Source organism: Equus caballus, chromosome 5 (genome assembly GCF_041296265.1).
Source record: "Equus caballus isolate H_3958 breed thoroughbred chromosome 5, TB-T2T, whole genome shotgun sequence".
Classification (NCBI taxonomy): Eukaryota; Metazoa; Chordata; class Mammalia; order Perissodactyla; family Equidae; genus Equus; species Equus caballus.
This window is the reverse complement of record NC_091688.1, coordinates 62,347,568-62,361,181: the sequence shown is the minus strand read 5'-3', so window position 1 is coordinate 62,361,181 and position 13,614 is coordinate 62,347,568. Positions and strand designations below refer to the sequence as shown.

Genomic DNA, 13,614 nt, shown 5'->3' with positions numbered 1-13,614 from the left:
CCATTATTCCAGAAAACGTGCGTAATTCTAAGCCAATTGATTTATGTTCATTATCATAGAGGCTAGGAGGGTAAGTATGATCAAGCAACATTTACCATTTCATCTGATGGAATAGAATATAAGCTAATTATACTTTTAAATTATATACATGTAAAATATTGCTAATACATTCCTGTTTTTAAAAAATCCAGTCCCATAATTTAGATTTCCTTAAAGAACTGGGTGCGTTTATGATGATGACAACACAAATAATTTTTATAGAGAAAGTTTTTAGTAGCGAAGGAAAATTCTTCTACAGAACATCTTATCAAGACAACATCAAAGACCAGGCTTGATACCAAAGCAATGTTATTTTAAATAGAGGGACTCACGGATTTTGAAGTTTCTTGTTTCTATCCTTTGCTTTACAGAAACAGCCAGCTGAAAACTCTCCTGGCCATTGGAGGCTGGAACTTTGCAACTGCCCCGGAAGTCCTCAAGTCCTTGGTGGGAGAGCCTGGTATTCATTTGCTATTGAAAATAAATTGGCCCATTGTGACCTATGTCCCTTTAGACTTCACAATCTAAGTCAGTGTATTAAGCATGCACATTAAACCACTATGCTACTTAAATAAGCTACTACACCAGAACCTCAATATTAAGTAGAAAACAATTTATTTTATACATTTACATTTAAATGAATATTCTGGGACCCCATTCACAGAGTTTGCACTTTGCTCTCAAGGCTGTGGGGGAGCTTTGAAGGATTTTTCAGTAGTGGAGAGATATGACAAAACTTGTGTTTCAGAAAGCTCACTCTGGCTTTAACCATGGAGGATGAATTAGAAGGAGATTGGGAGGTATGGATAGAGTTAGGTGGCTATTGGGGTAAATCAGGCAAGAGATGCTGAGGGCCCAAAGGCTCTAACAATGAGGATAGAAACAGGAAGTATTTCAGGGACAGAAGGAAGGTAGAATCCGTAGGTTTTGGAAATGGATCGGAAGTGGAAAAGAGAGAAGGCTTCCAGTTTTCTGACTTTGATAACTGATTTGATTGAAGTCCTATTAACTAGGATGATAAATACAGGAAGAAAAGTAGATCTGGACCAAGAGGAAGGACTCAATAATTTGTCTTTGAATGTGATGAATGAGAGGAATCTGTTGGACATCCGATAGGAATACCCAATAGACATTGAATGAATACAAGTCTGGAGTTCAGGACAAAGAATTTCATTTGATATACTGTATTGAAGTCATTGGCAAAAGTAGATGATTAAGAGATCACTAAGGAAAAGTGAATGGAGTGAGAAGAGCCAAGGATGGTTTTCAGATTTACTGTCTCTCAAGACAGAGATTCCATTCTATACCATCCCACATACTGGATTATCAGCCAGCCTCCAAACAGTTTCAATGTTAAGTAACTCACTAGCTGAAAAGTCAATCTACTTATTTGGAACATCTTTATTCTTAGCCAGAACATGCCTCCAGTCATAATTTGTAACGTCCAGTCATGGGTTCTAGCTCTGCCCACTGAAGTAACAAAGAATAAAACTGTGCCTTTTGCAATGTATCAGTTCAATATTTGAAGACAGCTCTAATATCCTGCCTATAACTTCTCTTCTTCCAGTTAAATATCCTAGTTCCTTTAACCATTACTCTCATGACAATTTTCAGACAGACCCTCTCTTCACTGGAACACACTCTAGCACACCCAATAGTAGTGCAATTATAAAAAGTGAACTCAATACTCCAAATGAGATTAGAGTCACACAAAATAAAGGTGGATTAACCTCTAGCATTGAATGGGAACCTATAACCTGGCTGTTACCACCTTCCTCATTGGTCTATTCAGCATTTCATTTGGTGGGATGTCAGTCCTATAAAGTAGTTCATTTATTGAATTAAGGGAAGCAAATTTCTATATTGCTAAAATCTGGACATAAGTTACTGCCGCAACTGTAACTTCAGGGTGTAGTGATGTAAGTGGAGCTCTGACTGGTTATCTGGGACATGGGTTCTGGTCAGGAGCTGGCTGCTAACTTGTTGTTGGACTTTGGTGAAATTGTCTAACTTCTTTGCATAACAGATAGCTACAAAATTGATTAATATCATCAATCCTATCTACTTTATAGGATATCAAGAAACTAAGGTAACATACAATATGTGAAAGCATTTTGAAAAAGAAAAGCATTATACAAATGTATATTTATTATTTAAGGACTGAAATCAGATTCATAGATGCCTATCATACTTGATTATTCCATAGGAAATGCATGAAGCAGGAGACCAAGCGGATCAACAAGCCTAGGCTGATGGTGACCGCTGCAGTAGCTCCTGGCATCTCCAACATCCAGTCTTGCTATGAGATTCCCCAGTTGTCCCCGTGAGTGATTCACCTTATCTTTAAACTCCTATAGGTATCACTTTGCCTATAGACTTGTCGTTAGCCTGCTTGCTGTTCAGGGACCTTGTTTGGGAGGCTTTGGAAGTGGTTTCTTTTGCCTGCATAGGTGTGGAAATGACCATCAGAAATGTTTCTAAATCCTTTACCCCACCTCAGGTACCTGGACTATATCCATGTCATGACTTATGACCTCCACAGCTCCTAGGAGGGCTACACTGGAGAGAACAGCCCCCTCTACACATACTCAACTGACACTGGCAGCAACACCTACCTCAGTGTGGTGAGTCCCTGCACAGATGCAGATGCTGGCCAGAGATGATGGTGTAAATCACATGGAGATTCAGGGACAAAACAAACATAAATTCTGCAAATGTCTCACTTGGATAACTGTCCTCTTAAGTGTCTGATCATATCTCATTAACTATGATTTCACCAAAATGTTTTTAAAAAATACTAACTAATCTAGCTGTCATTAACATTATACAATTTTACCTGTTAGAGCAGTGGCCTAACATAACTAAGCATTGGGTCCTCAGCTGGGTGGGGTCACTAGCTAACCTATTGCCATTGCAGGATTAGGTCAGGAACTACTGGAAGGACAATGGAGCCCCAGCTGAGAAGCTCATCATTGCATTCCCAGCCCACGGACACGCCTTCAACCTGAGCAACCTTCCAACACTGGCACTGGCACCCCTACCTCTGGCGCTGGTTCTGCTGGACCCTACACCAGGTAGGCTGGGTTCTGGGCCTACTATGAGGCAGGTAGGTTGGGCTGTACAATTGAAATTCTGTGAATTTCATGCCCCGTGCTGAGCTGTAGCCTTAGGGCTAGAATCTTCAGAAAGTTGGAATGTCCCTTCTGTCCAGTACTTACCTACTTTAAACAAAAATATCACTCCAAATGCTTTAAGTGTTTAAATAACCTATTCATTTGCCCAATCTAGTATGAAGAGCACTTATAAAGTGCAACAACCCTTCAAGCAACAGACTACATACTTAAGGTCATTTATATTAGCACACAAGGGAATAAAATAACTGTATCTCTCCTATTAACATGGGCTCCCAAAATCAAGCACTAAGAATACGGACAACACATGAGTATTTCAAAAGCAACTTGATCTTATTTACTGGAAATAAGAAAATTATTATTTTATTAGATATTAGAAAACTGAGGAAAATCCCAATTGGAGACATGAAAAAAAATCAAAGAGACAAATTTAAAAGATTTGAATCTCTTGACTTTTTAAAGATCTGCACCTTCCTGAAAAATGGAGCCACTCAGGTATGGGATACCCCTCAGGATGTGCCCTCTGCCTCTCAGGGCAATGAGAGGGTTGGTTATGACAACGTCAGGAGCTTCAGTATCAAGCTAAAGTCAGCTTCTCCAACAAGCTGCAGGTCCAGCCCTGAATTTAGGGAAAGAAAATGACTCCTGGTATCCTCTATCATTAAACAAACTCAATGGCTTAAGCAGAACAGTTTCGGAAGTGCCATGATCTGGGCTGTTGACCTGGATGACTTCATTGACACTTTCTACAACCAGGAAAAGTCCCCCCAATCACTGCCCTTGGCCTGCAGAGCACAAGTAAGTGACAGCAGGAGGATGCCCAGGGTATACAAATGTTTCTTCTCCATCTCAAAAGACAGCTCTAACATTCACCCATCCCCATTGCCCAGGGAGACTCTTCCCATTTCACCTCATTGCTGTTTCCCTGCTAAGAGACAGATGGTACATTCTTTCTCTACCCTTGAACTCTCATATCAGGAATTTTATGGTCTTATGGGAAACCAGGCCCACCTGGCTGGATTTTCCAGATTTGATAAATCGTAAATGTGGGGAAAAACCTCAAGAAATTGGGCTGATCTTCAATATATGCATTTACTTCTCTACAAATCCCTTATTAAAAGTCTATTTCAGGGGCTGGCCCCGTGGCCCAGTGGTTAAGTTTACACACTCCAGCTTCAGAGGCCCAGGGTTTCACTGGTTCAGATCCTGGGCGCAGACATGGCACCACTCATCAGGCCATGCTGAGGTTGCATCCCACATGCCACAACTAAAAGGACCCACAACTAAAAATATACAAGTATATACCAAGGGGTTCCAGGGAGAAAAAGGAAAAATAAACAAAATCTTTAAAAAGAAAAAAGTCTATTTCAGGTAAAGTCAAGTCAGCATCATGGTGGAATGAACCCTTCCCTTGGACTCTCCCCTCTAAGATATAACCAAAAGGACATTCATACACCAACAGAGGACATACACACATCGCAAAAGACGTCTGGGAGACCCTTGCAACCATATGCCTGAAGGTGGTGGTGGGGCTGGATCCTCTGGAGGAAGTGAAAGCTGATCCAGAGGAGCTCCGTGGAGAGAGATGTGCTGTGGTGGCAGAAAGTGCTCAGGTGAAAAGAGCACCCCGTCCCTCCCCAATACTCCAGTCCCAGAATCTTCCAGAGCACTGTGTGAAGAGTGTGGCAGCCATGGAAGGAAAATGCGCAGGTGAGAGAGGCACCCCACCCCAGCCCGGTACTTCAACCCCAGAATTGTCTGGAGCATGGTGCAGAGAACTTGGCAGTGGTGGTGGAGAAAGGGAAAGTGTACAGTTCTGCAATCACCCAGAGCTCCTTACGGAGAGACAAGCAGGGGCTAAGGGAAGCACTGGGGAAGGAGAGTACTCCTCCCCCTGCCCAGTGCTCCAGATCTCCCACTGATCAGTCACTCAGAGAGAAAAGCAGTCCGTGGCAGGAGTTGGGGAGCCCTGCTCATGCTGGGCCCAGAATACACAGCGCCTGATCCCCATCCTCTGGTGGTACATGGCAGCTGTGACCTGATAAGAATACCATAAGGAAGCAAAAATCTACTCCATCAAGCAGTGCCAGTAGGTATATTAAAGCTCCAGACCAGAGGGAAAGTGACAAGTACCCAGAAACAAACCCTGAAGGAACAGAAATCCATAACCTAAAGAACAAAGAATTCAAAACAGCTATCATAAAAAAAACTCAATGAGTTACAAGAAAACACAGAAAGACAAATTAACAAATTCAAGAGCCTCTTCACAAAGGAGATTGAAACCATAAAGAAGAACCAGTCATAATTGTTGGAGATGAAAACCACAATGGATGAAATAAAGAAAAATCTGGATTCCCTAAACAACAGAACTGATAATACGGAGGAGAGAATCAGTCAGTTAGAGGATAATACTACAGAAGTGCTTCAGAGGGAGGAGAAGAGAGAACTAAGACTAAAAAGAAATGAAGAAGCTCTGAGAGAAGTATCTGACTCCATCAGGAAATGCAACATAAGGATTATAGATATTCCAGAGGGAGAAGAGAAAGAGAATGGAGCAGAAAGCTTGTTCAAAGAAATAGTAGCTAAGAACTTCCCAAACCTGGGGAGTAGCTGGAAATCCATGTGAAAGAAGCCTCCAGATCTCCTAACTTTGTCAGTGTAAAAAGCCTCACTCCAAGGCATCTAGTAGTGAAGCTGGCAAAAGCCAAGGACAAAAGAAATATACTAAGGGCAGCAAAGCAGAAGAAAATAACTTACGAAGGAACCCCTATCAGGCTTTCAGCAGATTTCTCAGCAGAAACCTTACGGGCTAGGAGAGAGTGGAATAATATATTCAAAATCCTGAAAGACAAAAACTTCCAGCCAAGAATACTCTATCCACTGAAAATCTCCTTCAAGTATGACAGAGAAATAAAAACTTTCCCAGATAAACAAAAGCCAAGGGAGTTCATTGCCACAAGACCCTCCCCCCTACAAGAAATCCTCAAGAAGGCCCTCATACCTGAGAAAATAAATAGGAAAGAGGCTACAAAGCCCTGAGCAAGGAGATGAATAGGTAGGCAATAATCAGAAAAGGGCAGCTCTCTATCAGATCAGGTGAGTAAACACCTAACTTTAACATCAAGAATAAATAAAAGGAAAGCACCAAAAAAATTATCTCATCTTTTTAACCACAAACTCATAACACAAAATGGAAAATGATATGACAATAATAACTTAGAAGGGGAAGAAGAAAGGGATGAAATCAGTATAGTCTAAGGAAATAAGAGGCTATCAGAAAATGGACTATCTCAGCTATGAGATTTTTTATACAAACCTAAGGGTAAGCACTAAACAAACAATTAGAACAGAGACATTCATGATAAACAAGGAGAAAATGAAGAAAACCAACAGAGAAAACTACCTAATCAAATTGGTAGTCTGAAATACACAGGACAAAAAACAAAGGAAATGCAGAAGAACCAGGAAATGTGCGAAAAGACAGCAGTATTAAGTTCTCATATATCAATAATCACTCTAAATGTAAATGGATTGAATTATCCAATCAAAAGACACAGAGTGGCAGGATGGATTAAAGGACAATACCCAACAATATGCTTCCTCCAGGAAACACATCTCAACTCTAGAGATAAGCATAGGCTCAGAGTGAAAGGATGGAAGACAATACTCCAAGCTAAAGGCAAACAAAAGAAAGCAGGTGTTGCCATATTTATATCAGACAAAGTAGACTTCAAGATAAAACTTGTATAGAACAACATAGAGGGGCAGTATATAATGATAAAAGGGACTTTTCACCAAGAAGACATAACACATATTATAAACATGTGTGCAACCAAGACAGGAGCACCAAAGTACATAAAGCAACTATTAACAAACCTAAAAGGAGATATCAATGACAACACAGTAATAGTAGGGGACCTCAACACCCCACTTACATCAATGGATAGATCATCCAGACAAAAAGTCAACAAGGAGATAGTGGATTTAATGAAAACCTAGACCAAGTGAACTCAATAGATATATATAGAGCGCTCTATCCAAAAAGAGCAGAATATACATTCTTCTCAGGTGCACATGGAACATTCTCAAAGATAGACCATGTATTGGGAAACAAGGCAAACCTCAATAAATTTAAGAAGATTGAAATAATATCTACTACCTTTTCTCACCATAATGCTGTGAAACTAGAAATCAACTACAAGAAAAAAGCTGGAAAAGAAACAAAAATGTGGAGACTAAACAACATGCTACTGAACAACCAATGGGTCATCAAAGAAATAAAGGAGAAATCAAAAAATATTTGGAGACAAATGAGAATGAAAACACACCTTACCAACTCTTATGGGATGCAGCAAAAGCAGTCCTAAGAGAGAAATTTATAGCAATACAGGCCAACATTAACAAACAAGATAAAGCTCAAATAAACAATCTTAAACTACACCTAACAGAATTAGGAAAAGAAGAACAAACAAAGCCCAAACTCAGCAGAAGGAGGGAAACAATAAAAATTAGAGCAGAAATAAATAAAACTGAAACAAAAAGACTGTAAAAAAGATCAATGACACAAGGAGCTGTTTCTTTGAGAGGTTAAACAAAATTTACAAACTCTTAGCCAGACTCACTAAGAAAAAAAAGAGAGAAGGCTCAAATAAGTAAAATTAGAAATGAAAGAGGAGAAATTACAATAGATACCACAGAAATACAAAAGATTATAAGAGAATATTATGAAAAACTATTCACCAACAAACTGGACAATCTAGGAGAAATGGATAAATTCTTAGACTCTTACAACCTCCCAAGAATGAATCAAGAAGAAATAGAGAAACTGAATAGACCAATCACAAGCAAAGAGATTGAAACAGTAATCAAGAACCTCCCCAAAAATAGAAGTCCAGGACCAGAGGACTTCTCGGGAGAATTCTACCAAACATTCAAAGACTATTTATCACCTATTCTTCTCAAACTATTCCAAAAAAATTGAGGAAGATGGAAATATTCCTAACACATTCTACAAGGCCAACATCACCCTGATCCCAAAACCAGACAAAGACAACAAAAAGAAGGAAAATTACAGGCCAATGTTGCTTTTGAACATAGACGCAAAAATCCTCAACAAAATATTGGCAAACTGAATACAGCAATACATTAAAAACATCATATACCATGATCAAGTGGGATTCATATCAAGGACACAGGGATGGTTCAACATCCACAAATCAGTCAATGTGATACACCATATTAACAAAAGGAGGAAGATTGTCTCCATAGATGCAGAGAAAGCATTTGATAAGATCCAACATCCGTTCATGATAAAAACTCTCAATAAAATGGGTATAGAAGGAAAATATCTCAACATAATAAAGGCCATATATGACAAACCCACTGCCAACATCATACTCAATGGGGAAAAACTGAAAGCCATCCCATTGAGAACAGAAACAAGACAAGGGTGTCTACTCTCACCACTCTTAGCCAACATAGTAGTAGAGGTTTGGGCCAGAGCAATTAGGCAGGAAAAAGAAACAAAGGGAATCCGAATAGGCACTGAAGAAGTGAAACTCTCGCTCTTTGTAGACATGATTTTATATACAGAAAACCCTAAAGAATCCATTGGAAAACTGTTAGAAATAATCCACAACTACAGCAAAGTTGCAGGATACAAAGTCAACATATGAAAATCAGTGGCATTTCTGTACTCTAATAATGAACTAACAGAACAAGAACACAACTCCATTTACAACCACAACAAAAACAATAAAATATCTAGGAATAAATTTAACCAAGGAGGTGAAAGACCTATACAAAGAAAACTATAAGACATTACTGAAAGAAATCAATAATGACATAAAGAAATGGAAAGATATTCCATGTATGTGGATTGGAAGAATAAATATAGTTAAAATGGCCGTACTACCTAAAGCAATCTACAGATTCAATGCAATCCCAATCAGAATCCCAATTACATTCTTCACAGAAATAGAACAAAGAATCTTAAAATTCATATGGGGCACCAAAAACCCCGAAAGGCCAAAGTACTCCTGAGAAACAAGAACAAAACTGGTGGCATCACAATCCCTGACTGAAAAACATGTTACAAAGCTACAGTAATCAAAACAACATGTTACTGGTACAAAAACAGGCACACAGATCAATAGAACAGAAGTGAAAGTCCAGAAATAAAATGACACATAGTCTTCAACAAAGGAGCCAAGAACATAAAATGGAGAAAGGAAAGCCTCTTCAATAAATGGTGCTGGGAAAACTGGACAGCCATATACAAAAGAATGAAGGTAGATCATTATCTTTCTCCAAACACAAAAATAGACTCAAAATGGATCAAAGATTTGAAGGTAAGATCTGAAACCATAAAACTTCTGGAAGAAAATATAGGCAGTACACTCTTTGATATCAGCCTTAAAAGGATCTTTACAAGTATGATGTCCACTCAAACAAGGGAAACAAAAGAAAAAATAAACAAGTGGGACTTCATCAGACTAAAGAGCCTCTGGATGGCAAAAGGAAACAAAGATCAAAATGAAAAAACAACCCACCAACTTGGAGCAAATATTTGCAAATTATATATCCAACAAGGAGTTAATCTCCTTAATATATAAAGAGCTCACACAACTGAACTACAAAAAAATAAACAACCCAATCAAAAAGTGGGCAGAAGATATGAATAGACATTTTTCCAAAGAAGTTATACAGATGGCCAATAGGTGCATGAAAAGATGCTCAACATCACTAATCATCAGGGAAATGCAAATCAAAACTACACTTAGATATCATCTTATGCCCATTAGAATGACTAAATCCCAACACAAAAGATACTAAATGTTGGACAGGTTGTGGAGAAAAGGGAACCCTCATCCACTGCTGGTGGGAATGCAAACTGGTGCAGCCACTTTGGAAAACAGTATGGAGATTTCTCAAAAAATTAAAAATAGAACTACCAGATGACCCAGCTATCCCACTACTGGATATTTATCCAAAGAACTTGAAATCAACAATACAAAGAAACTTACGTACCCCTATGTTCATTGCAGCATTATTCACAATAGCCAACACATGGAAGCAACCCAAGTGCCCAATGACTGATGATTGGATAAAGAAGATGTGGTATATATATATACAATGGAATACTACTCAGCCATAAAAAAAGACATAATCGTCCCATTCACAACCACATGGATGGACCTTGAGGGCATCGTGTTAAGCGAAATAAACCAGAGAGAGAAAGATAAAACACCGTATGATTTTACTCATATGTGGAATATAAACAAACTTATAGACAAAGAGAACAATTTAGTGATTACTGGGGAGGGGGATAGGACACAAGGGGTGCAGGGGCACATTTATATGGTGTTTGACAATTACTAATGTACAAATGAAATTTCACAATGTTATAAACTATTTAGACCACAATAAAAAAAATTTTTTAAAGTCTCTTTCAGCTCGCTGGGTGAGATTTAACAAGAAACCCTCAGCAGTGCTTACATATTTCTAGTCTGTAATTCAAGAGAAGTTCCAACTCCCTAATTTTCTTTCCAGATTTTCTCTTAGAGCTTATTTGCTCTCCATTAATACCCAGATACTAGAAAAGTATTTTGCACATACTGGGTGCTCAGTAAATTTATTTTTTAAAGCTTTTGACATCGTAAGAGAAGGGAGAACTTTTTAAATTTAAAACCAGGCTGGTTTGAAATTATAGTTTTTTCTGATTCCTGAGTATAGAGTTACCTTGCCATCTCCTTAGTTTTAGGAGACCACTCCATCTCCAGACCTCACCCTGAGATCCACTGGTCTCTTCACCTCTAGGCAAAGTTGGAGATTCTGCCAGGTCCACTAGTCTGCTCTTTGTGCTGTTTCAGGTTGCACCACCCCTGCTCAGTCCACGGAGCCAGTAACTCCTGTTCCCAGCAGCAGGAGCGGAAGTGGGAGAGAGACCGGGAGCAGCGGTTCTGGAGGCAGCTCTGGCGGCAATGGATTCTGTGCCAGCAAAGCTGATGGTCTCTATCCTGTGGCATAAAAGAGAAATGCCTCCTGGCACTGCCTGAAAGGAATCATATACCAGCAGAACTGATAGGCCAGGCTTGTCTTTGACACAATCTGTTTTATCGTTGCAACTGGGCACAAACCTGACCCGTGTCTCAATTCCCATGGGTTCTGAACAGTCTCCTTTGCTTAGCACATCTTGCTGCCACCTAGGGTTCCATAAAAAAATCCATCAGTCAAAACATGAGTGTCCTTGGTTTTAAGTGATTTTGGAGGAAACCTTTCTAGACGTGAAAATACAGGCTGTATGCGGGGGTGGAATGGCGGAAGATAGTATGAGGGAGTGGTGGAGCCAACAACCCCAGTCTAAGATAGTATGAGGAAGTGGTGGAGCCAACAACACCAGTCTTCTATCTGCCTGTGTTGATCTGCATGAAATTTGGAGACTGTCAGGAGGAAGTGTGTGAACGTTTGGTGGTGGGATAAGATAAGAAGACGCAGAAGATAGGTCTGTAACCTGGTGACCATCTTCAGGAAGGAGCCAAAGTGATTCCATGGGGCTTGGGGGCACAGGCTTGCTCAAGGAGAAGAAGGCCAGGGCATTCTCTTTACATCTACTGAGGTCTCAGATCTGGTCCAGCGCCTCTTGGATTGGCAGCTTTGGGAAGATCTGTGCAGTGGACTCCTTTTGGGGTGTCTGTCCAGCCCTTGGGCCAGCAGTATCCCTTTCTCAGGAGACCGCCACCATCGTTGAAACCATAGCGGTGGTCACCACCTGCTGTGTTTGTACTGTGTCTCCTCCCCTGGCTTGGCTGATTGACTGGGGTCGACGGTAGACTCAAGAGGGCCAATCAGATTATTACCCCTTGGAATCTGCAACAGAGAACAAGGAATGGCTGTCAGTCCCTGAGAGTGGCTTGGCCTGTAATATGCAAGCTAAGGGGCTATAGTGAGAGACTGAGGAGAAGGGAAAGTTGCCCTGGATGCAGAGCAATAAGACTAAAGGAGAGCTACAGAGAAAAGCCATGATGCAAGACGGAGAGAGACAACACTTACTGATGGCTTTCCAACTCTTAATTCTAGCTCTTCCCTGGGGCCCAGATGCATTTCTCCCTTTGGGTTCTGTGAAGCACCCTTATAACTATATAACAAATTCCTCTTTGCTGCTTAAGCTGGTTTATGTTTGTTTCTTTTATTTCCAACTAAAAGAATCTTAACTAATATAATAAGAATATAATGTCTCCTATTTTTTCCGGCATGCTTACTGTATGTCAAACTCTAAGTGTTTTACTTGTAATTTCTTATTTAATTCTCCCAGCAACCTTGTGAGGAAGATAATACTAATTCCAGGAAACTGAAGCGCAGAGGAATTAGGAAACCTGCCCAGCATCACACAGCTAATAAATTGCAGAGCCAGTTCCAAAGCCAGGCAGGCTGGCTCCAGAGCTCACAATCCTAACTACAACGTTTTATTGCCTCCCTTGACACAGACCTCAGCGTTCTCAGGGTAGATGGCATCACCGGTGGTGGTGATGAAACACAATCAGTTTTCTGTGTAGTGACCATTCATAAGCTCACACACTTATTGATTATTTACTATGCGCCAGGTAACGTTCTAGTTATTCAAGATATAGTGGTAAATCCACCCTTACAAGGATTATATTTTGCTGGTGGGAGTGATAGGCCATAAACAGGCAAACGAAGAAGTGCAGAAAGTGAAACAGTGATAGAAAGTCACCAGGGGAGGAGCGTATCTGAGTTTGGGCAGTCCAGGAAGCCCTCTCTGGGGAGGTCCCCTGTGAGATGAGCCTTGACATTCAAGAACAGCCACTCATTTTGAGATCTAGGAAAAGTCTATTTCAGGCTGAGGTGCAATAAGTACAAAGTCCTTGAGGTGGAAATGAGCATGTATGTTAGAAAAAAGAAGACCAGTGTTACCATGAGGTATTGGGCACAGGAAGAAATAGGCTGGGGTCAGATCAAGCAAGGTCCTGAAACATGGTTAGAAGTTTGGATTTTATTCTGTGAAGCCATTGGAGGGCTATCGCAGAGATGGAGGGGTAGTGACATGATCTAAATTCAACATGGATGAGTTGGGGCTGGAATTGGGTTACAAAACATGGGAAAATAGCACTTATGGTGATTGTAGCTGATGTATTGACTTCTGAGCACTTACGTGACATGCCTTGGAGATTGAAGACATAGACATGGAGATTAGCGTCCTCAATGAGCAGATGAAGGCAAGAGTAGGTAAAATTGGGTATTTACTAATGTAATTACATTTCTAGCCAAAGAATGATGAAGTCTGGAATAAAATAGAGCATAGGAATTTGGGGTAGTCTTTTAGGAAGGAGTTTCCCGTGTAGGTCACGATTAAGGAAAATAAACACCAAGGAGGGGATGTGAGGCCGTGGGGCACTGGACTCGGTGAAGGACAGGAAAGAGGCTG

At 40.3% G+C, this 13,614-nt stretch overlaps 1 protein-coding gene across 1 annotated transcript in view; it reads left to right on the top strand.

Moving 5' to 3' along the window:
• CHIA (chitinase acidic) overlaps positions 1–12,294 on the top strand; it is a 33,467-nt gene extending 21,173 nt beyond the window's left edge. Inside the window, 9 exon segments of the mRNA XM_070267219.1 lie at positions 411–499; positions 2,246–2,362; positions 2,540–2,663; positions 2,957–3,047; positions 3,050–3,141; positions 3,633–3,750; positions 3,838–3,939; positions 3,942–3,968; positions 11,042–12,294. Of these exon segments, the coding sequence (XP_070123320.1) occupies positions 411–499; positions 2,246–2,362; positions 2,540–2,663; positions 2,957–3,047; positions 3,050–3,141; positions 3,633–3,750; positions 3,838–3,939; positions 3,942–3,968; positions 11,042–11,253 (972 nt within the window). The 3' untranslated portion in view covers positions 11,254–12,294.
• Positions 12,295–13,614: the final 1,320 nt, after the last annotated feature.